Source organism: Ambystoma mexicanum, chromosome 4q (genome assembly GCF_040938575.1).
Source record: "Ambystoma mexicanum isolate Mex_15411 chromosome 4q, UKY_AmexF1_1, whole genome shotgun sequence".
Lineage (NCBI taxonomy): Eukaryota > Metazoa > Chordata > Amphibia > Caudata > Ambystomatidae > Ambystoma > Ambystoma mexicanum.
Genome location: NC_090928.1, coordinates 196,272,235 through 196,297,337, shown reverse-complemented (window position 1 = coordinate 196,297,337; position 25,103 = coordinate 196,272,235). Strand labels below are relative to the sequence as shown.

At 47.5% G+C, this 25,103-nt stretch overlaps 1 protein-coding gene across 2 annotated transcripts in view; it reads left to right on the top strand.

Annotated features, from left to right (window-relative positions):
* Nucleotides 1–25,103, top strand: part of SNX9 (sorting nexin 9) — a 1,580,311-nt gene that overhangs the window by 712,838 nt on the left and 842,370 nt on the right. For both annotated transcript variants that reach the window (XM_069607724.1, XM_069607723.1), the window contains one exon: nucleotides 9,971–10,109. In XM_069607724.1, the coding sequence (XP_069463825.1) occupies nucleotides 9,971–10,109 (139 nt within the window). The remainder of the gene's footprint in view (nucleotides 1–9,970; nucleotides 10,110–25,103) is intronic.

The following is a 25,103-nucleotide window of genomic DNA, read 5'->3' as shown; positions in this document are numbered from 1 at the left end:
ATACTTGCTATTGAACAAGAAGCCATTTGAATTTGTTTTTTTAACTCTTAACAATACTTGGGCGATTAGTGATATTTTGAGTACCAGAAGATCTCTTCTGATTTAGGGCCTCATGTTTACTGTGTTCTAAACTAATTCAATCTGATTTTGAATCAAGTGGATATTTTCGTTGCTCATCATTTTCCCCACTACTTAAACCATTGCCATTTAGTCTGTTAAAGTATTCCTACTTGATTTCACTAGATGCTTAGATTTTTTGTGTCTTGAGGTTCGATTATAAGCATCCGGTTTAGTAGCTGGACAAAACTCCTCTGTAATTCATATTCATTTTTTTATTTTTAAAGCAAATAATGCCCACCTCATTATATTACAATCATTCTTTCCTAAAAATGTTTCTAAATCTTCTAATCGTTTGTGTATGTCTGCATTCACAGACTAACCTTATATACCTTTACAAAATGATATCTATGCATACATGCCATTTTAGAACATGTCTAATCCTCAGTTTAGAATTTCCTCAGTTATATTGAAAATAAGTAATGGGGCTGATAATACACATTCTGTATTGTGCAAATCTGCTTAAAAGTTAAAATGTTAGGAAATAATACAAATAAATAGTGTGGACACCGAGAAAGCAGCGACGTGAGGTCCTGTGCTCCATCGCAGGCCTATAGATTGGGGAGATGCGAAATCATGGTCGTTACACTGCAGCGGGGGCAAGATCAGTAGAATGGAGGATCAGGGAAGCCCCCCATACCGCAGTTGGTGAAAGTTGAGTCCGGTGACAGCGGACGGTGCGCCCACTTCAGCTCCTGTGCTATGCAGTACGCGACTAGAGAGCCGGCAGACAATCAGCCACCCAGTGAGGCATATGGTGGGTGATAGTGTTACTAGCTGGGCGCTTTTCTGGCAGCGCCATCACAGGTGAAAGCGATAGCTGATCCCGCACCACTGCCGGCACCAGAACGCTGCTGCTGACAGAAGGAGCGGGGCTAAGAGTGTGCTACAGGGAGCAAGGGAGGAGGAAGGAGAGACGCCCAGGGGGCCAGCGAACCATCTAGAGCAGCGATAAAAGGACCTGAGAGGTGAGTGAGGCAACATCCCGGGCCCCAGGGAAGAGCAGCATCAGGGAGGAGTAGTGATGCCGGTGAGGCCCCAGGGCGGGAAGAACCCCAGGGCCCTTACCAACACAAGTAGAAGTGTGAGTGAGGCAGAAGAAGGACCTGGTCTAGGAGTGGTGAAATAAAAATAAACACCCAGGTGCTGGAGCTGGAGGGCCCCAAGGCTGGCCACCAGTCACGCCCTACAATAATGGGAGGCAAGAAAGTGCCCATAGGAGTGGCACTGGGCCTGGAAAGCTGCAAGGGAAGCAGGTTCAAAAGTACCAGGTTGCATTGGATCGCGGCCAAAGCTGTTTACCCCGCTCTCCACCTTTCATGGAACAGGATTGCAAGGAAGTGCCCTTAACGGTGGAGATACTGTGGAGCCATAGGGGACACCTATTAGAGTGGGGAACCCTGAGGGGGCACTGGATCTCACCGCACTTGAAGGCAGGTACGGGATTATAAATAATCAGTGTGGTGACAACCTCCACAGGCGCGCATGGGTACCTGGCCCGGTACAATTGGAAGATCGGGGGCGAGCCGGAACGGGAGAAGGCAGGTGACCGCTTCCGAAACAGGAGGCAGCTCTGGGCCTGGTGGGAACAGCAAAAGGCGAGAGGGGGCAGGGGTGACTCCCAGATGCCAGGAGCAAAAGGGAAGGGTACGCCGGCCTGACAAAAGCCACACCCTATGCCCCAGGCAAACTAGAGCTTTGCTGGAAACGGCGGGGAGAGGAGGCCACAACTACTCACGAAAGGCGAAGGTTGGGGAGCAACGGTAAGAACCCAGAGAAAGATGACATGGCCCTCAGCAAGGACGACTTTAAGGAATGCCTCGTGGACCTGGAGGGAAAGAAGATGGCGATCTTCCAAGATCAATTTGCATCACTGAAAGAAGAGCTATGTAGCTCCCTGAAGGAGATGAGTGGGAGGTGAGTGACTTGGGAGACAGGGTAGACACCACGGAGCAGGGCCTCACGGAGGTGAAGCAAAACAGCAAGCTGCTGGAGCAGGTGGCTAGAGTGTCCCAGAACTTGGAGCTACAGGTAGAGGACTGCATTGAGTGGTCATTTCTTTTTGCTCTTGGACCATATGGGACTGGGAGCCAAATTCATGCAGATGGTGAGAGCTAATTATCAAATCCCCATGATGCGACTATCAATCAACACACATCTTTCCCGATCTATCCCCATCCTTCGTGGCACAAGACAGGGATGCCCTCTATCCATGTTTTTATACGCTCTATATTTAGAGCCCCTGTTCATGAAACTTGGGCATAATCCGGCAGGGAGGGGCATACCGTTTGGAGGGGAGGAAAACAAAGTTGTTGCGTTTGCCGTTGACCTGTTGATGACTATAACAGCGCCAGAGACCTCGATACTGGATTTAGTAGCGGAACCTACGGTAATTGAGCAAGTCGCTGGGCTCAAAATCAATATGCAGAAGTCAATGAGCTGGCACTCAACCCTGCCACAATAATCCCGTTTTGTAGTGGCATACGGGAGTATAAGGTACTTAAGGGTGAGCATAGCAGAAGCCATATTGCAGGTATATGATTGCAACTACCCCGAGGCACTACGGCAGGTTAAGATTGATCTGGAAAAGTCGACCCCCATTTCGGATATAGTGGCTGGGCTGTTTTGCCACTGTCAAAATGGTTCAATATTATTTTTAGGTTCTTCCTGTCTCGTTCCTGCGATCCTTCTTTATGGCACTGAATAAGTGGGTCTCCAAATGTATCTGGCAGAATAAACGTCCGCAAATAGCTCTACAGACCTTGATGGCTTGGTAAGGGGACGGGCTAGGACCTCCCAAACTTTATCAAGTACTATGCAGAGGCACAGATGAGAGTAGTGCAAGAGTGGCTCTCTGTGGAAAGATCCAAGCCATGGTGCGGAAGGACAGGGCGGTGGCGAGGAAACCTTTGGAGGAGATCCTATTGTTACACTCACTTGGTATCCACAGGGACGCCACCCAGCTGGGTTACTCGCTGGTATGCTTCTCAGCTTTGCCCTGATGTGATCTGCGGGGAAGTTTCTGCCTGACAATACAGGAGGACTGTGTTCAAGACTGACCGACTGGGGTCAGTATCCTCCCTCCACCCCCGTATGCTTTCGGTCCCTCTGGCGCCCTCTCCTCACCTTGTGGTAGAAATAGGCGTGCTCGCCGTCCTGCCTTCTTTGCAGGGGCGTGTTGTCTTTCATGGGCGAGTGCGGTCCAGTTACTTCACTGGGGCCGGCCCGTTTGATATTGTTCAGGTAGGTCTTATTGCTGTTCTTTCGTTTTGTTGCTATCCTGCATGCCTTTCTTTGTTTAAAATGTCTCTTTTTTTTTCTCCCTTAGGTATGCAGAGCTTCAGCGCGGCGAACTGGCTTGGTTGAGCCCCGCTGGTAAATGATGGTGCATTAGGAGCACTATGATGCGGTAATTAAGCGCTATGCGCAGCGCTGTGAAGTCTTGGCCTTGCTAACCTGTTTTTTCCGTCCTTGTAGGTTGCAGTGTTCTTCAGCGTGAGTGGAATGTCCGGAGTGGTGCTAGCCGAGAGGCGACCAGCCAGGTAAGCCTTTTGAGCAGTTCGTAATTTGTAAATGTCTCTACAGCTTTCTTTAATGTTGCCTCTATCTTCCTCTTTCAGGTCGTTCTGTCCGGGAGGCATGCAGATTCGAAGAAGCTGTTCTCACTAGCTGCGAGTGTTTAAAGATGAAGACTGCAGGTAAGATGCTGCTGCTAATGATGTTCCTTTTGTCTCCTTGCAGGTTCTGCTTCTCCGAGGTTTGAGGGAATAGCTGGACACAGTGAGCGTCACGTTGCAAGCTGCAAAGTAACACAAAGCATGTTCTGCAGTCAGGGTGTGGTTTATATAGCCCAGGTAAAGTAGTACCAGGGAAAGTAGTTCCAGGCCTGCCACATCCAAAACACTAGACAGCATAGCTTGGTTCTTAGGAACCAAGCTATGTGGATGCCTCCATGTTGGCTGACAATACAATAAAGTAGTTCCCAAGCACATTGTTGTTCATGGTGTATGTGCCTGTCGCCATAGGCGCCAGGACTGGCCCCATAAGAGCTTTTGAAGAGGATGCCAGGCTCTAGAGGCCCGAGTCCTGACTCCACCTGGCCAATGGGTTTGCCAGAGGGGGTTTTGGGCGAGGGTCGTGACACCTATGGCTTCGTAGGCCAGATCGACCCCAGAACACACGACTAAGCCAGGTAGTTTGTGTGGTATGCGATATATGTGACCGGCTGTTGGAGCAGGGTGCACTGTCTTCATGCCCGTCCCCCGCTTACTCGCTTTTTGGGAACCTGCAGTTTTTGCCACGGATGGTGCAGGGACCATTCAGGCAATGGCGCACGTTGGGGGATGTAGAAAGCTGGGGGATATGTTGCAGGGAAAGACAATACTCAAGTTTGAGGACTTCAAACAACACAAAGGGCTCACGAAAGGGGACAGAATGGGGTGTTTATCAAATGAGACACTGGATAATGAACCGGGGTCAAACAGGCAGTGGGGAGGGAGCTGACCAAGTTTGAAAAAACCATCACCACGCACTCGGGGACTAAGCAGATGATATCCATGCTATATAAAATACTGATGGATGCTGGAGCGACTGCTCACTGGGGGGTACATGAAGCAATGGGAGGCCACATTAGGGGCAGACATCCCTATAGAACATTGGGAAAATGTATGGGGAAACATTCCTAAAATGACGTGATCAATACAACTTAGAAAGACTTGGTACAAGGTCATGATGCAGTGGCACTATACCCTGGTAACGTTACATAAAATATATGCTGCTAGTCTGCAGGAATGTTGGAGAGGGTGCTCAGGAATGGGTAATTGGATACACATTTGGTGGGAATGCCTGGTTTTGGGCCAATTCTGGGCGGACGTTACATCTCAGATACAAACAATGATCACGTTTGATGCAGCCCCGAGCCCCCGGGAGTGGATGTGTGGATTCTTTGATCCTGGGATTAGCCCAACTACCAAAACCCAGAAAAAGGCCTTCATGATGATGTGGATAGCAGCATGGCAGGTGATAGCGAAACTCTGGAAGCAGAGACAGCCTCCAACGGGCATAGACTGGCTTCAGAAATTGTGGGGGATGCTCCCAGTGTCGTGGGTTACGTAGCATCCAGGGGGATGGTGGGAAATTCCAGCAGGACTGGGTGATGGCAATGGCATATCTGCAAGGGGGACTACATTAAGCAATGGTGCTTGCACAACTTGCAGATATTGCTCATTGTGTGATAGACCAAGTAATGCTCTGGAGAAGCTGGGGGGGAGAGGAGCTAGGGAGGGTGCTGCTGCCACGGGGAGGGTTGAGGTGCGGTGGGAGGAATGTTACTGTCTTTATATATAAATATATAAATACCAATATAAATATATATTTAAGAAAAGTGTAATTAGCACGGCCCACTACCAACACTTGGTTGTCTTGCAATTTTCACATTGTTGCTTGACTTTCATTGTTAATTGTTTCTAGGGACCATCATTTCACATCATTTAATTTTATTTTGATATTCTTTTACTCTGCTTCTTCCTCTGTTCTATTTTTTTATGTATCTTAAAGTGCATCGGTATAACATTCTGTAGAAACTGTGAGGAACTCATGATGGCAACAGTAAAGACAGACACAAGTGATCACAGTTCAAGGTTGTTTATTGAACAATGTTTGCAGGGTGGAAAAACGCCTAAACTAAACCTAAATCTTAGATGGGAGCAATCGTCTGCCATCAAATGAAAATAAGGCTGTCCTAGTGGCGTTGTGTCAAAATAAAAGGGCCTATACTAAGAAACCTATTGCAAGACCCAGCTAATACAAAAAGGGGTGCAGGATAGTTTACAAGAAAAGAAAGAAGTGTTCTCAAATAATATGTCAGGATGTGGCAGCTTGGGTCTCCCTCCCCCACGTTTTGAGCATGGGGCAAGATGAGAGCTTGGAGCACAGTTCAGTGTCCGGCTTCTCCATCACGAGATGGCAGTTTTGTTCCAGCTATCAGGGCCGTTGATGGCCAAGTCTTGTTTCCCTTGAAAGTCTCTTGCCTTCGAGGACCTGACGTATTCAAATAACAAAACAAATAGTCTCTCTTCCATGGGCTTTGGGTGACTACTTTCACCCCGGGATCCCCCTCTCCTGGGTGCAAATCTGTAGAATTTTCTTAATGATATCAAGACCCTGGATAGCTATGTTCTCTCGCTTTTGAAGGCCTCTCAAGTTCCAAAATAAAGTTCCTTTAACAAATGAAAGTTTCACCCCAGGGTCCCCCTCTTCTGGGCGCTGACCCTTCTCACTTGTTTACCAGAGTTTCACATAGGGTGATGGTTTCACCCCTGGATCCCCCTCTTCTAGGTGCTGACCCTTCTCAATCTCAGCCGGATCTCCCTCCGTCGGGCTCGGACCCTTCTCTTCTCTTTAGCCAGTTTCACTTCCCTTGGTTTCTCAATGTCTTTTCAAACAGTTCATAGTGGACATCCCTCGGCCGGGTTCACCTCTGTCAACACACTGTTTCTCAAAACTTTAGACTTTGCCCCTCTCGTCAGCATCCCTCGGTCGGGCCCACCCTTGCCAACTTCACATTCACTTGAATTTGCGGCTTTCTGCTTTCTCATATGGCGGTATTCACTTCCCTTGGTATCACACAATTTGTAGATCAGTCTTTTGATTGTACAGGAATTTTACTTGACCTCCTGTATGACCACTTTGACCTCTTTCGGTGACTCTGCTACGGCCTTCTGGTACCCGTAGTTTCGCTCTGATGGGGATCGACCAGTCTCTCGAGTTAGCACCCACATGGTGCTGGCTTCCCTTTTTAGCTGGCCTGCCCTTAACACTTTGTACAGTTCATTTACTGTTTTATAAAAACTTATTTCGAACTTGCCACTTTGCGATTCTCACTCAACACTGCCCGGTTCTTATCGATTGTCCCCTCGAATTGGCGGGTGTGCTGAACCGCTTGGCTTTCTGCTTTACTTGAAAAAGGCCGGTACCACGATCACGGGAGCTTCTCTCGCTCCTGCTTATCGATGTATGCTTGCCCTGTGGCCTATTGACATCTACTGCAAGACACTTGTGCTATTGTTCGCTGTCTTAGGCTCTCTTCTACAAAGGTTCCTCAGGCTTGGGACAAAAGGGGTAAGGTCTCTTCTCTCCTCGCCACCCTCTCGATTCCTGCCACTTTTCTCCTTCTCTTTGTTAGGCAGAAACCTGTGAAGTTCCCTTTGGAACCACTGCAAAAGATTTAGGACTACAGGTGTTTGGCAGTAAACCCAATTGGTAGCAGTCTGTACCACCCAGATTCACCTGGTAGCTGTGGCTGAGCAGTCAGACTTCTCTCAAGATGAGTTGGGCAGTATATAGAGTATACACAATAGGTACAGAGATACAATAGCACAAGCAAACACTGACCAGAGCTTTGGTGTAAAGGTATATAATTATTTATTTAAAGACACACTTGTAAATTACACTAGCACAAAGAAAGGTAAGTAAATTCAACACACAGTCACTACTATATATATATACAACCCTGATTACTTATTAGACAAGTCTAAATAAGAAACACCACTTATTTTCACACAGAGGTGAGCGCTTAACATAAGATGGCACTCTAATAAGTTATTAAAAAGGGAGGGAAAAGGCAGAGTTATGAAAGCACACAAATTTCAATACTTTTCAAAGAACCACAGTGAGGCAGGTCAGGCAAAGTCTACTGGAGAACAAGGAAGTTCAAATGCCAGGCCCACTCTTAGAGAGAGCATGCAAAATGTGTCCAGGATCACACAGTGGGGTTATGCCCAAAGAGTCTTTGTAAAATAGTTCACAAAAAGATTGAGATAAAGTCAGGAAAAGTTAGTTAACAGGTCCCAGGCTAACCCAGGTTAGAAAGTCGCGGATTTACTGTCACCCCCGAACGATCTGTCGCAAGGGAATCCAGGCGGGACACAGTACTTGAAAGTGGGAATAACGCTCCAGCGGCGGCAGTTGTTCCTGGCAGCGGGTGCAAGTCGGTGTTTCGTCCAGAGGAAGAGGAGGTCTCGACGTGGAGGAGAGCTGAAGGTCGTTGCACTGCCAGGGAAGAAACCAGCCGCAGAGTTTCCCGGTTACAAGGTACCACCCTTTTCTTCGCGGTAGTGGTAAACCGTGGTATTCCGGTTGCCGGGGTGCTTGGCACGGGCAAGGCGGCCACGAGATGGTCCAGGAAGGCGAAAAGACGGGCAAACTGGTTATCCCCACCAGTCAAAGGAAGAAGACTCTCCGGGCTGGAGATCTCCTCTGTCGTCGGGAAAAGTGGTGAGACGGTTCAGCAGGGCTCCATTGGTGGTGTCGTTCTTGCAGGTCGGCTCGGCTTCTCCCTCCTCGGATTCTTTAGGTCCTGTGGCGACTTCTGAAGTTCCAGTCCCCAAAGCCCTGCTTATATGCAGAAAACCCCCATTCATTCAGCCTAGCTGTCACTCAAACATGCTAAGTGGTGAGCCGGGCGGCTCACCACTTGGGCCAATCAAACAAGAGTGCGACTTGAGTTGCCGAGGCAGCTCAGTCCAGGGTGCCTAAACCCCCTCCCACAACCCCTGTGGTACCCAGACAGAGTGGCACCACTTTTGGAGGCTTCTGTGGAGAAGCCCGCCAAAAAGTGGAACAAAGGGCTCGACTTGGGTTGGAGTCACAGAAGCGAACACAAACGCCATTTTGGAACCAAGTTTCGGCAAAAAATACCAACCGGTGAATTTATATTAATTTAATAAACCGGCGGTATGTTCGAGGATATATTCAAAAGTGGTAGTCTCGAACAATGGGAAAATCCCATAGGAATATATTCGCGGTCGAATATAAAAAGTAGTATCCACTGCCACCAGCCAAAACTCGGTCGGGGGGGACTGGACAGTGCCCCCTCGAACAACAGACCCCGGGGCAATCGAATTGCCCCGACCAGTACGTCCACAGTAGGATGGTTTGTACTGGTTCTGTTCACAATTTGAGACTAGTAAAGCCAATGGTGATATTACATGCCCTGGGAGACAGTAGTCAGTCCCAGGGTATGGAGTCTATGTTTGGGGGTCGCTACGACACCCCTGGGTTACTGCACGGAGGGTGCTGTGTAACCCACATATCAAAAACACATGAAACCCTATGGGGAAAAGGACCCCATAGCCCATAGAACACATACAAAGTCAAAGGAACAACTCAAATCATGTCTAAGAGTGGGAGGAAACGAGTCTCACTCTTAGGAGAAAAAAATAAACCCCAAAAATCCAGCAAAGCTGCTGGGGGACTCACTAAGTTTGGGAAATTAGCCTTTACAGAGAATTCTCCCTAACACTCTTTAACTACCGTGCCTGATTAGCCGTCTTGCCGTGGTGTCTGCCGTACTCGATTTGCTCCTACTGTGCTTTCTTTCTCCACCTTTTATCCCTGTGGGGAAGGGAAAGGGCCGTCAGGTGTGTGTGATTCTGATCAGTTGCCTGACTTTGCCTGACCCTTGTATTGGGACATGTCAGGTGAACAGCTCTGGTGTTAGTCTGTTCTCTGGTGTGTCATGTGAAAGTGTTTGTGTCCGAAAAGGGGTGGGGGGGGGCAGGGCAGTGGTTCTGTATGTCCTATGTGGTAGGATGGGAAAAAGGTGTTGAAGGAAGGGGGATACCGTGTCTAACCTGTCGGTGTCCCACTCCCGAGGACCCCCATCCAGGTAATCTTCCCACACTGGCTCACCCCCAGGAATTGGATCCAATAGCGATGGCTGTGTCCCGCCACCTGTATGACAGATTCCTGGGAACTAGCCAGGGAGACACCTTCAGGTTTCTCACAAAACACATAAAATCAAATGAGGACTGATCTGGAATCCTTTTAATCTATTGTTTTTCTTTTTCTTCAGCATCGGTTGATGACGATGAATGGGACGATGAATGGGATGATCCAAAGTCATCGCCGCCCGGTTTTCTTGGGTCAGACAGTCAGGAGGGCGGATCCTCTCAGCGTGCACGGCCCACCTCCATGAAAATTCCACTTAACAAGTAAAACTGAAATAATGTGTTTTGTGTATTTGTGTATCTTTAAAAGATGTAGAGTTGAAATGTAGTGTCAATCATACCTACTGTATGTTTCCCCTACTGAAGACAAATGTGACTACTGAAATGTGTTACATTAATATTTGTACCTTGCACCACTGATGTTTACATGTTCTCCTTTAGGTGTGGCGGTTCTGAAAGTCAATGGCACATAACAATTTTAAGATCTGTGGAGAGAGCGCTGTCCTTAAATATGTTAGTTGCAATGACTTACTAATTGTTAGACAGCAGAGTATCGCTCCTGGTAACTGTTTATTAGTTCATACTCTAAGGCCCATTCTGTGCCAACACGTGTTTTGTCCACTTTGGTCCTTGTCAAGGCATGGCCTGGTTACAAAAATTAATATTTCAATCCAGTCAAGGTTGATGGGTCAAGATCAGACTGACAATCAAAACGGTACAAAGAGTGTAGAGCAAATTCACATGGTGTTGGGTCGACATGATTGCGAAATTGTACAATATTCATACAATGCATTAATATGTAGAAAAATGAGAAATCAAATCATCACAAAGCAAAAACACAAACAAAATAACAAATACAAAGGTCAAATGAAAAAGATAGAAAAAGAGAAAGAACACAGAAAACAAATCATTAGGAAAACCTGTCCTGTTGACATGTTGAAAATATATATCCAAAACAATTTCAACTCCATCTGCCATCATGCTATAAATGTCCTGAGTGCTGGGTCGAAAACGAAAAAGAGAGCATTCCATAGGTGCACGAGAAATATGTGCGTTAAGGGTAGCATAATGATTACCCAGAAACCCAAAGGGAGAGCCAAAAAGGTTGGGGAGCACATGTTAGAAAAGTCCTGCTTGTAAGCATACTGTCCCCATTGCCCCAATGAGTGAAATAAGATCAATACCAGCATGTCCCAATATTCATGCGTAAAGTTTCTCATTTAGAATGGTACTCAATATGAAGCGTAAGAAATCACCTGATTCTTCTGTTCCAATCCGGATGCCTGCAATGTTAGAGCATATTGGTTCAGCTAATTGCTAATACCCTTAGTTGTTAGTGTCGTGCTAAAATATGCATAGTTATCCCAATTGAAAAGTTTCCCTGTGTTGTATATTGCTGGCGTCTTGTATTCTTAACTCGGCTCGTTTTAAAAACGCCGCTTTCAGTCACCCTTGAAAATATAATAGTTCCTAAGAATCATGAAAAACAGTGAAATGAACACTGTTGATATACATCCCATTGTATTGCTGTGTTGCACATTATTTTGTTATTGCTTGGTAAAGTATGTTGAAAGGTAAAACTTCTTACTGTTTGTAGTGTATCTCTATGGGACTTCATAAGTGAGCTGGTAATGCTATGCCGTGCGTTTGTCCGCTAAGCTTGTCAGCCCACTCAATATACGTACAGGCTCAAAAGTGTTTGCATATAAAACTAAACGTTTATGAAAAAATACCATGTGGCACGTTAAAAATTATTCTTAAGAGTTAATGATAACATCATTGCTTATGGCACTCATTGTTTAGCAGACTATGTCAATACAATGAATCCATTTACCTGTTCTCTGTATTCATGCGAAAAAGTATTAGGCTACAATGCCTCGCGTCATGTCCTGTTGTTTGCTTACAAAAGAAGTAGTCTGACTTTCCTTTCTTAAAGATCACCTACATCTGCATTGGGGCGTACTTGTTACGTGGCGGTTTTGCCACTTTCTGATAGGCTATGTGTTCTGTATAATGTGAACGGTACCGTATATGCCTTAATAGCTGTGATTGTTACAGATTTGTGTTTGTGAGGTGTAACGAATAAAGATTCAGTGAGTTTCTAACATTGTCATTGAACCACCATGTCTTTCACTATGTTTGTCCTTAATTAGTCTTGTCTCCATGTATCTAACCACACTGTGGATAAATTATATGTTTGAAAGAACAAGATATAGACGGTGTCTCCTGTGAGAATTACTGTATGTGCCATAATAGCCGTGTATCCCTTGCATGTGTGGTTTGTTTATGTACTAATCAGAAGTCTGGAGCATTCACCAATATTGTCTGTTAATAACAATATGTTTTCACTGTTTTCATGTACCATATAGATGATTGTGATTGCCAATTTGTGTATTGTGTTTGGTGTCCACAATTTCAAAAATATTGGCATGAAATATCTATTGCTTTTTTTATTCACCTTGTTGAGTAGACTATGTGTATCCGTACCTTGGAATAATGTTTATAATGTACAGTTGCGGTGCATTAAATCCCTTAGTTTGCCAAATAATGTATCTTCAATTTGTGCTTCCCTTTCCTCTGGTTGGCTCTGCCTCCAGGTGATTATTTGCGTGTTCTCTAATATTCAAACAGTGTGTAAAATCTTGTTCTCACAGGGTCTCTTGCTCATGTTTTCATTTTCATTTGTTAATTTATAGAAATACATTTAGTTCCTGTTCACAGTTCAGACCATCTACTGTACATCTGAGTTTGCAGATCATTTTAGCTTCGAGTTGATGTAGAAACAATTGGCGGTCCCCACCTCTGACGTGAGCACGTGCCTGCTGTAGTACAACAAATCGGATATCTTTGACATTGATTGGTGATTCCTCTGCTAATGCTGCGCTAGCGGTAATTTTGGATCTTGACTATTTAAATGCACAAGATGCTCTCGTATGCGTATTCAGAGCTCACAAATGGTACTGCCCACATAGATATTCTTAAACACGCACTGTATGGCATAGACTATGAATTTGTATTTACAATTGATGAAGTCTGATATCTGTACTACCACCCCCGATTGGCAACTGAATTTCATTGTTGGTGACAAGGCATATTTACAAAAATTGCACGTGCCGCACTTGAGGCAAATCTGTTCCTGGGTTATTTTGAATATCATCAATGTCAAAGATATCCGATTTGTTGGACTACCTCAAAGGTGTATGGAAATCCTCAGAGGCATGCAAACCAAACACCAGACACTGTTATTTTAACAGATGGAAAGGATTTGTAATATGGTGCCAGTCCAAAGATATTGACCCTATTGAATGTACTCCATCATACATTCTTCATTACATGCACCGCTTACTAGACTGTGGCCTAGTATTTAACTCCATCAAGGTGCACCTAACGGCTCTATCCGTATACACCACTTCTCAAAGCAAGGTGTCCTAGTGGAAAGTCCCTGTCATTAAGGTATTCATGGAAGGAGTAAAAGGGCTCTACCCCATCGCACCCCACTTCAAACCCACCTCCAGGGCGGGATCTAAATGTGGTACTTGCAAAGCTCATAGGTCCCCCTTAGAGCCTATGCACAAATCCAGCCTTAAACACTTAAAATATAAGACTGTTTTTCTGTTGGCCATGACCTCCATAAGATGAATCTGTGAACTACAAGCTTTGCCAGTGCAAGACCCTTTCTTTGCTATCCACAAAGATAAGTTGGTACTAAGAACACACCCTAGGCTTTCAACTAAGTTCATATCCAAGTTCCATGTCAACCAATCCATTGAACTTCCTGCTTTCTTTCAAAATCCTTCTAACTCAGCTGAGAGGAACCTCCATACACTAGATGTAAGGAGGGCGGTTCTTTACTATGTAAACAGGACAAAACCGCTACGAAAAATAGACCAACTGTTTGTCTCAATGGCACCTTGAAGAGAAGGGGATCACGTTTGAAAGAACGCCATCTCCAAATGGAAAGTGAAATGCATACAGCTCTGCTACACCCTATCAAACAAAACCCTGCCTTTCACACCAAGAACTCACTCGGCCAGGGGTACAGGAGCTACTTTGGCTTTTATAGCAAACGTCATGTTTGACGCCATTTGCAAAGCAGCTACATGGAGTTATATACATAACTTTACTCAGCATTACTGCATTGACACACATTCTAAAGCGGATACACAGGTGGGACAAGCAGTGCTAAAATATCTATTTGCCGCTGTACCTTTTCACAACCCACCACCTTCTCCAGACACTGCTCTTTAATTGTCATGATCTCTGCTTCCAAAAGGTCAGGGTTTTCCCAACTCCCTTGGAAGCAGATCCATAACCCAGGTTCTGAGTGCCAACCAGTCCCAATTGGGACCTTTTGGACCCAGTCCTGGCGCCAGTGGCACCAGGCTCATAAATATGCCCAGTCCCAGCGCTGGAAGCGCCGGGCTCATAATGCTTGGGTGGACTTACCTGCAGCAGACCATGCTGCTTACTTGCCTGCCAGTTGAGCCTCTGATCCTCTTCTGTTTGGAACTACTTTTCCTGTTGGGTGGGGCTGGAGCCACTCCCTAGATTCAGAACACTGGAACTCTTCTGGAAGGCAGGAACTCTTTTCTTACCAGGAACTCTTTTCTTACTTAGGCGTGGCTGTGGAAGGAGACACCTAAGCACTACAGGAGGCTATTTAAACCACACCCGGTGGATGAATCTTGCTTTGCGTTATTCTGAACCTGTTCTGCCTTGAGTGTCGTGTAGACCGATGAGACCTCCGTCCCCAAGTGACGCACAGGGGAACGAAATAGAAACCCGCTGTGCGACCCTTGAGGCCACAGGTGAGAGATGTCTTCCCAGATCCACGGATCCTCTGGAACACCGATGCTGCTGTCAAGAAGGAAGGAGGTTAAGCACCAGGCAATCACAATACAGGCAGGTAAACAAAAGAATCTAAAGTGTCTTACCTATCTGGTGTAAGGGAGACCCAGGTAACCTAGTAGGGAGGTTCGAGGCTCATTAGATGCGGCGGTCCCTGGAATGGTAGAACCGCAGGTTAGCGTGGATGAAGGGTAGCCACCTGTGGGAGTCAGGGCTTGACTTGAATCCCCAGTAGGGAAAAGGCGTAGAAGATCAGCAAGGTACCAAGGGATGATCCAAAGACAAGTCGAGGTGCAGTCCAGAAATCCGGCAACAGGTAAACAGTTCCAAGCAAAAGTACCAAGGGGTGTCCGAGGGAGTCCGAGATAGAGTTCCGTGATCAAGGTAACAAGGAGCAAGATGTAACGCCAAACAGTGTCCGAAGCCAGCTGAGAAGCAATGAGCGTTCTGTCTCTCAGACCTTTATACTGATCGCCCCTGGGTCACGTGACTTCTCTGGATCATGTGACGTCCACCAAGATCACATGGGGAACGCCATAGCGTATCACGTGACCGGCGTGGAGACGTAAGGCCGCCCTTTCTGCTATACGTTCTCCAAGGCAGTTGCCAATGCAGAAAGGGTTGCAATCGAGCCCGTACAACGGTACGGAGTCTTCGGTTCTGTGGCTTCACCGAATCACTTGAGCCTCGAAGCTTGGGAGGAGATGTTGGGGGAATGTGAGCAGTGTTCTGATGTGTCGTGGCCTGGTGTGCAGAGGATCGCCTAACATAGCCCCCCCCCAATGGCCCACGACCCCGTGGGCAGGACGGATGATCCCTATGGAAGCGGGCTACCAACCGCGGGGCGTTCACATCAGATGCGGAAACCCACGAACGCTCCTCCGGGCCGTAACCCGTCCAATCCACCAGAAACTGGAGCCTACCCCTAAACCATCTAGAACCCAAAATGGCCGATACCTCAAAAACATCAGGAGAGGTCAAGGACACCGGCGCAACAGGGGTACGAAGACGGACTGAGTCAGGACAGGGTTTGAGGAGGGAGACATGAAACACAGGATGGATACGCCAAGAGCTGGGGAGTACTAGACGGAAAGCCACCGGATTAACAACCTGCGAGATCACATACGGCCCGACAAAGCGAGGCAGCAATTTCCGGCAACCCACTAGGCGAAGATGTCGGGAAGATAACCAGACCCTAGAACCCACCACCAGAGGGGGAGCAGCACGACGTTTGCCATCCACACGGGCCTTCATAGAGGCCTTTGCTTCAGTGAGATGAACCACTGTACTCGCATGAATAGCAGAAAGATCCCTAAGACATGTCGTGGCCGCAGGATTCAAAGAACCAGAGGCATCAGGGACCGGCAAAACCTTGGGATGTTGACCATAGAGGGCGTAAAAAGGAGAACAACCAGTAGCTGAATGAGCCGCATTGTTATACGCAAACTCCGCAAGCTGCAAAACGGCCAACCAAGAGGACTGGTGTTGCAATATGAGGCAACGAAGGTACTGTTCCATCGATTGATTCGTCCTTTCGGTCTGACCATCGGTCTCCGGATGATAGGCCGAAGAATACCTCGTATCAATGCCCAATAGTTTCGTCAAGGATCTCAAAAACCGAGAGGTGAACTGTGAACCTCGATCGGAAACAATGACCGAAGGGAGGCCGAATAGCATAAACACATGTTCAAAAAACAAGTCCGCCAAGACAGGGGCCGAAGGGACACCTTTGCAAGGGACAAAACGGGCCATTTTTGTGAACGTGTCCACTACTACCCAGATGGTATCGAAGCCTTTCGACTTGGGGAGATCGGTAACGAAATCCATCGTCAATGTATGCCAGGGCCTGGGAGGTACCGGAAGCGGAAGCAACAACCCAATCGGTCGACCCCTTTGATGTTTAGCCTGAGCACATACCGCACAAGACCTGACGTAACACTCCACATCGCGCCTCATAGAAGGCCACCAACACCAACGCTTGAGAAGGTCTAAAGTGCGCTCTTGTCCGGGATGGGCATTAAAGGGGGCGTCATGAGACCACTCAAGGGCAAGATTACGTGTCACAGGTGTAGGAAGGAACAGGCGTTCATGTACGAAAGGTAAACCATCAGAATATACCGGATCCCATTCTCGTAACTGGTCAGAATGATCGCTAGTCCAGGATCGAACCGAGTCTATCAGTGACAATGAGGGAGTACAGAGACAAATCACATGACTCTTTTCGAGAACAGTGTCGGGGAAAATAGGCAATTGGACCCCCCCCGGGGAACGTGACAAGGCATCCGCCTTCCCATGCGCCGTTCCAGGACGGTGCATAATACGGAAGTCGAAGGAGGAAAAGAAAAGATGCCATCGGACCTGTCTGCTATTAATGCATTTCAGGGAGGCCAAATCCTGTAGGTTCCGATGATCGGAGTATACTGTGACAGGATACTTAGCCCCCAGAAGATGATGACGCCAAACACGGAACGCGTCCATGACCGCCAAGAGTTCTTTTTCCGTAACGGTATAATGAGACTCAGTACTGGAAAACTTACGGGAGTGGAATGCCACTGGATGTAATTTGCCGGTATTAGGACACGTTTGTGACAGCACCGCCCCGAGGGCAAAGGAAGAGGCATCTGCCTCGACTATGAACGGAAGATCCGGATTGGGATGTTGGAGTACCGGTGCGGTAGTAAAGGCGGTTTTCAGAGTCTCAAAAGCCTCCTGCTGTTCTCTCTGCCACTGATATGGCACCCGAGGACTAGTCAGGGCCGTGAGTGGGGCTACAATCGTGGAAAAGGAAGAGATGAAACGCCTATAGAAGTTGGCGAATCCTAAAAAGGCCTGCAAGGACTTGAGTGTTTGAGGTACTGGCCAATCTAAGACTGCTTTGACCTTAGACTCGTTCATGGATACCGCCCCAGGGGTGATGTGGAAACCCAAAAACTCAACAGAGGTCTTATGGAACTGACATTTCTCAGGTTTGGCAAATAAGGAATGTTTGCTTAAACGGGTTAATACTTCTCGGACGTGTTTTACATGATCATCCAGGTCACGAGAGAAGATCAGGATGTCGTCCAAATATACAACCATGTACACATCCAGAATATCCCTGAAAATGTCATTCATGAATCGTTGGAACGTGGCCGGGGCGTTACATAAGCCAAAGGGCATGACAAGATATTCGTACAATCCGTAACGTGTACAGAAAGCAGTTTTCCACTCGTCTCCCTCGCGAACGCGTACCAAATTGTATGCGCCGCGTAGATCAAGTTTGGTAAAAACGGTAGCATGTGTTAAATGATCTAAGAGTGGAGTGATTAACGGGATGGGATATCTATCCTTCTTGGTGATCGCGTTCAGACGCCGATAATCCACACAAGGACGTAAATCCCCCTCCTTCTTAGGTACAAAGAAGATAGGACTTGCCGCTGGTGAAGTGGAGGGGCGGATGTGTCCTAAACGCAGGGCGTTCTGTACATATTCTTTTAACACCAGTTCCTCCGAAGGAGACAGAGAGTAGATCCTGCCCGAAGGAACGGTGGAATCAGGAAGCAATTCGATTGGGCAGTCATAAGGTCTATGTGGAGGAAGTACCTCAGACGAGCCTCGATCGAAAACTGATTCGAAAGCCAGATATTCTGGCGGGATCCCAGACACCAACCCCCCAACAGTATGGGACTGTATGACTTCTGGATCGTCAACCGTCAGTGTGAGTTGTGCTAGGGCTCCCAAGACCCGAGAGGGTGTGTCAGAGGCTTGATGGATCGGGAGACAATAATTCTGACAAATATCGGACTCAAAGAGTACAGTGCCTGCTTGCCAATTGATCAATGGATTATGTTCACGTAACCAGGGTATCCCTAGTATGATACCGAATTGAGGTGCGGTGATCAAATCAAAACTCAAGGTTTCTGTGTGTATGTCCTGTATGTTCAACAAGAGGGGTGCGGTTTGATGTCTAACAGGACCAGAAATCAATGCGGAGCCGTCTACGGCTTGGACAGGTTCCGGTCGTGTTTTTACCACTAAAGGTAGATTGAGGGAATGGGCCAAATCAATATCTATGTAATTACCAGTGGCACCAGAATCAATAATGATATTGACTGCATGCAGAAGGCCAGTAGAGGGACATAAAGTAGCCTTTACGGAGATAGGTTGAACACGAGCAAAGGTAAGAGGGGTTCCCGGAGAAGATGATGGGAAACTCGACCTGGTCTCCGGTCCTAAGGTCGAGCCATCCGAAAAACCTGACTCTTCTTGGGACGTCGAGGACACTCTTTCACGAAATGTCCAGTGGTGCCACAGTAAAAGCACGCGTTATCAACCCTTCTTTGTTCCCTCTCAGATGTTGTAATAGGACTGCGTACCCCTCCCACTTGCATAGGTTCTTCAGTAACGGAAACGGGAGTATTAACAAGAGGAGGAGAGGAGGAGGCCCCCGATTCAGCTCTACGCTCCGCTCGGCGTGCATCTACCTGCAGGACGAGATCAACCAATTCCTGGTACTGAGTAGGCATAGAAGGGATTACTGCTAAAGCGTCTTTCATGGTGTTACTCAACCCCCTGTAAAAGACCACCGCCCGCTTATTTTCTGGCCATGATGTTTCTGCAACTAGCTGATTAAACTTGGTGATGTAATCTATCAGCGTTCTTTTGCCCTGAGTCAATTCCAACAACTCCAAATCCCTAGACTGAGCCTTGTGCCGAGTATCGAATACTCGGGACATTTCTAGGACCAACATATCAAAGTCATAAAGAACCGGGCTATTGTTTTCTAACAGGGGATTAGCCCAAGCGGCAGCTGTTCCAGCTAAATGGGAAAGGGCGAAGGCGGCCTTAGCAGTGGACGTGGGAAAAGCCAAAGGCCTGCATAAGAAATGTAACTTGCACTGGTTAACAAAGGTTCTAAATGTCTTGGGATCACCCTGGTAACGTTCAGGAGCAGCCAGGGGGGAAGGAGTTGGGAGGACTATTGGAGTCGGTACTGGCAGTGTAGGGGAGGAGCTGCCCTCTCCGAACTCCGGGTCTGCAGGAAGGGGATGCTGAACGCTCTGTATGGTATCCAGCCTTTGGTGGATCACTGTGTTCGCGGCGGCCATATCTGCCCTTAGTATTGTAATTGCCTGAACTAAAGCAGTTATGGGTTCGTCCGTGGATCCCTGCATCGTCTAACACGACTATACGGCTTCTCAGTCTGTTCTGCCTTGAGTGTCGTGTAGACCGATGAGACCTCCGTCCCCAAGTGACGCACAGGGGAACGAAATAGAAACCCGCTGTGCGACCCTTGAGGCCACAGGTGAGAGATGTCTTCCCAGATCCACGGAGCCTCTGGAACACCGATGCTGCTGTCAAGAAGGAAGGAGGTTAAGCACCAGGCAATCACAATACAGGCAGGTAAACAAAAGAATCTAAAGTGTCTTACCTATCTGGTGTAAGGGAGACCCAGGTAACCTAGTAGGGAGGTTCGAGGCTCATTAGATGCGGCGGTCCCTGGAATAGTAGAACCGCAGGTTAGCGTGGATGAAGGGTAGCCACCTGTGGGAGTCAGGGCTTGACTTGAATCCCCAGTAGGGAAAAGGCGTAGAAGATCAGCAAGGTACCAAGGGATGATCCAAAGACAAGTCGAGGTGCAGTCCAGAAATCCGGCAACAGGTAAACAGTTCCAAGCAAAAGTACCAAGGGGTGTCCGAGGGAGTCCGAGATAGAGTTCCGTGATCAAGGTAACAAGGAGCAAGATGTAACGCCAAACAGTGTCCGAAGCCAGCTGAGAAGCAATGAGCGTTCTGTCTCTCAGACCTTTATACTGATCGCCCCTGGGTCACGTGACTTCTCTGGATCATGTGACGTCCACCAAGATCACATGGGGAACGCCATAGCGTATCACGTGACCGGCGTGGAGACGTAAGGCCGCCCTTTCTGCTATACGTTCTCCAAGGCAGTTGCCAATGCAGAAAGGGTTGCAATCGAGCCCGTACAACGGTACGGAGTCTTCGGTTCTGTGGCTTCACCGAATCACTTGAGCCTCGAAGCTTGGGAGGAGATGTTGGGGGAATGTGAGCAGTGTTCTGATGTGTCGTGGCCTGGTGTGCAGAGGATCGCCTAACAGCACCCTCTGCAGCAGAACGCTCATCGTGTCTTCTGCATCCGGTCCTGGGCCTAAGGAAAAAGGCTTACCATCCTGAATCCAGTCTTCAGCAACACCTATAAAGACAAGAAAGAACAGGTTAGCATTCCGGCATCTGAAAGGCAAAGGCTTACCTACTCTTCGTGCGCTCCGGAGGTCTTCACACTGCATTCCGGCATCTGAAAGACAAAAGCTTACCAACTCTTCGCACGCTCCGGAGGCCGTCGGCGCTGCATCCCGCATCTGAAAGACAAAACAAGGCGCTTCTAAAGACAATGGGGAACTTTAATACTCACGTGTCATTACTCCTTTCCACATCTAACCCAGTGGGTATCCCGGCACCCTGCAGCCGCTCCAAACTTGTACCTGCAAAATAAAAAGACAGTTAGAGCGCATCGTGAAGCTGGCAACAAGCGCTTACTTACGTGCTTCCAGGCGCTTCTATCCATCACACGGGCTCCATCTTCAACTCACTTCAGCCCGTCATCCGCCATCGCCGGAACCCTGCAAAACAAGAGACATCATTATTAAAGACTTTAAAGACATTTGAGTTACTCGAAACTTACAGTTCGTGCAGTAAACGACGGACAGCAGTCCTCTGAAGTCAAGAGGCCTGCGCTACCTATCCAGTGAAGAAACTGGTTACAGCACCCTGCCCCGAGGCAGATGGAGAGCTCGGCATTCACTTACCTAAGGTGAGAGCGTTAACCTGTGGGGGTCTACAGGAGAGGAGAAGGGGAAAGAGATAGGGACACCCCAATAACCCCAGTTCATTAACCCCGTATTTTCTATCTGCAGACATCTTACTCAGCACGTCAGGCATACAGGGCACAGAGGTCCAGCCCAAAGAGCCCACCGGGTGCTGCACATCACCTTTGAAGATACGGTAGTCGCCCAGTCAAGACCGGCGCCTCTGCGAGAATCAGGTGAGCGTTACAGAACGCAAAGCCTACCGCAAAACTCTCGCCCAGGCGCTATGGAAACCTCGGATACTGACCACCTAGCCCGGTTACTTGGGGAACTAAGGGCAGAAGTGCATGCAGCTCGTCAGGAAACGAACGCTCTAAGAAGGGAACTAATTATTTCCAAGGAGAGAACAGATGATCTTGCTAGACAATTGCTACAGTCACAAGCCGGACAGACCCCGCTACCCGCATCAGGGGCAAATCTTCCTTCAACATCCTCTATGAATCCAGTGCAGATCAACCTACCTGGGAATGTACCTCTGGCTCCGCCCGAACGATTTTCTGGTGACCCAAAGAGGTTTGCGGTATTTATCAATCAGTGCCGGTTGCACTTCTTATGCCGGCCAGCAGCCTTTCCAACTGATCAAGCTAAAGTAGCTTTTGTACTTTCGTACCTTAGTGGCAATGCGGCAGACTGGTCGATCCCTCTAGTTAATCAAGATGATCCGGTTCTCCATGATTTTCAAGCCTTTCAGCTTAGTATGGAAAAACTGTTCGCAAGACATGCACAGGTGCAGGCCTTGGACAATGAGCTTCTTTCGTTGCGACAGGGTAATCAAGACCTTTTGGCTTATATTGCATCTTTCAATAGACTAATAGTGGAAACTCAATGGCCTGAGGACAAAAGGATTACGCTGTTTTATAGAGGTCTACGTGGAGAGCTCAAAGACGTTTTAGCCCAAGTAGTGAATCCCCCACAAGACTGTTCGGATTATATAGACTTGGTCGTTCAAATAGATCACAGACTGCAGAACAGGAAGGCCGATCGTTCCAAGTTTGATGCTCGAGTATTTTCCAAACCGCCAACTCCTTCCAAAGGAGTAGACTCCGGGGAACCCATGCAAATAGGGGGTCTGAAAGGTCCTCTAACACAAAGGGAGCGGGAAAGGAGAAAACAGTTGCAATTATGCCTATATTGCGGAAACTCAGGGCACTTTCTTCGAGACTGTCCGGTGAAACCTGCCAAGAAGGCAGTAGGAGCTGCAGGTACCACAGTTACAAACTCTGAGCAGGGAAACGACCTCGCCCGACAAGAATAGAGGTCCTCTTGCCGAGCGTGAAAACCAGTTCCGTGACCTCGCATTTCGTGATACCTATGGTCCTCATTAGCCCTGATAATCCGGATCGATTACATGCAATTGAAGCTTACGTCGACAGCGGTGCCATCGGCAATTATGTGGATCATGAAATGGTTTTGAGGATGAATCTAACTCTTTGTCCCAAGGCTGTAAAGGACGTCATTACTACGGTGGATGGTACGGAGATAGCCTCCGGGCCAGTAACGCATACCACTCAAGAGGTGACGCTAGTAAGTCAAGATGGACACCATGAGAAGATCGTGTTCGATGTGATCAAGGCCCCTCAGTTCCAGATTATTCTAGGAATACCTTGGTTAGAGAAACACAATCCTCTGATCGATTGGCGAGCAAGAACGGTCCAGTTTCCAGAATGTGTCTCTACTTGTCACCCTTCACCTGGTGTTGCACTGGCAGCAATTTCTTCAGAGACTCCCCAGTTACCTCCCGAATACCTAGAATACCAAGATGTTTTCCGGAAGGAGCAGGCTAACTCTCTACCTCCTCATAGGTCTTATGACTGCCAGATAGACCTGATACCTGGATCTACTCCTCCTTGTAGTAGAATTTATGCCCTCACCGAGCCTGAGAACCTTCACCTTCGACAATACCTGGATCAATACCTAGCAAATGGGTTTATTCGTCCTTCCAAGTCCCCTGCCTCTTCAGCTTTGTTCTTCGTTCCAAAAAAGGAAGGAGACCTTAGAACTTGTATCGATTATCGCTCCCTGAACCAGATCACCGTTAAGAATAGATATCCGTTACCTTTGATCCCTGAACTCCTGGACCAAGTCAGAAAAGCATGCATATATACAAAGCTGGATCTTAGAGGAGCTTACCACTTAGTACGAGTAAAAGAGGGCGATGAATGGAAGACGGCCTTCCGCACCAAGTATGGGCTATTTGAATATCAGGTCATGCCCTTCGGACTTTGCAATGCCCCGGCCGCCTTTCAATATTTTATGAACGATGTCCTCAGAGAGCTCATAGATGTGTGTGTTGTTGTTTACATCGACGACATTCTCGTTTATTCTTCATCGGAATCTGAACATCGGAAACACGTGAAAATGGTCCTCGAAAGATTGCGTCAACACAAACTTTTCGCTAAGTTGGAAAAATGTGTTTTCAACGTGACTGAAGTTGAATTCTTGGGATTCATATTATCACCTGGCGGAGTGCGTATGGATTCAAAGAAGGTCGATGCAGTTCTCAAATGGCCATCACCATCCTCCGTAAAAGGTGTGCAAAGCATGTTAGGCTTCGCTAACTTTTACCGCAGGTTTATCCCCGAGTTCTCTCGAATAGTCCAGCCCATCACTGCCTTGTTAAAGAAAAACAAACGTTTTGAATGGTCTACCGAGGCGGAACAAGCTTTCCAGGATTTGAAGACTAAATTTATCTCTGCACCAATCTTAAAACACCCTCGCCCCGAACTCCCCTACATCGTGGAAACTGATGCTTCACGCCTTGCCATGGGGGCAGTTCTATCACAAAAGGACCCGGTAACCAATCAGTTGCATCCCGTGGCATTTTGGTCCCGCAAATTCTCGCCTCCTGAAGTCAATTACACGATTACTGACAAAGAACTTCTGGCTATCAAGTCTGCCTTTAAGGCTTGGCGGCATTATCTGCTGGGGGCCCGACACACCGTTACTGTGATTACGGATCACCGAAACCTGCAATATTTGAAAACCACAAAAGCCCAATCCTCTAGACAACTCCGTTGGGCATTATTCTTTGCCGAGTTTGACTTCATAATTACCTATCGACCTGGTACAAAGAACGGTAAAGCCGATGCCCTTTCTCGGATGGGAGTGGAAGAACACTTGATCAACCCTAAACCCTTACCAATCATTCCCGAACAAAGAATTCTGGGTGTAATCGCCACAGAATCCATAGAGGAAGTTAAGGATAAAGCCAGGCAACTTGTAACTCCAGCAGACATAAAGAATTGGCATCTGCAGGGAAAGGACTTTGCAGTAAAGGACAACTTATTGTATTTCCAAGAACGATTATACCTACCCAGCACAGATTTACAGAAAAAAGTAATCTCTTGTTATCACGACTCTTTAATGGAAGGTCATCCCGGTATAGCCAAGACCTCAGAAAAGATCAAGCGCTACTTCTGGTGGCCGTCTTGGAAAAAAGATATCAGAGACTTTATAATGTCCTGTGGAGTATGCGCCCAAAACAAGAATCAAAAGGAAAGACCAGCAGGCCTCTTACGCCCTATTGACATCCCACCTCGCCCTTGGCA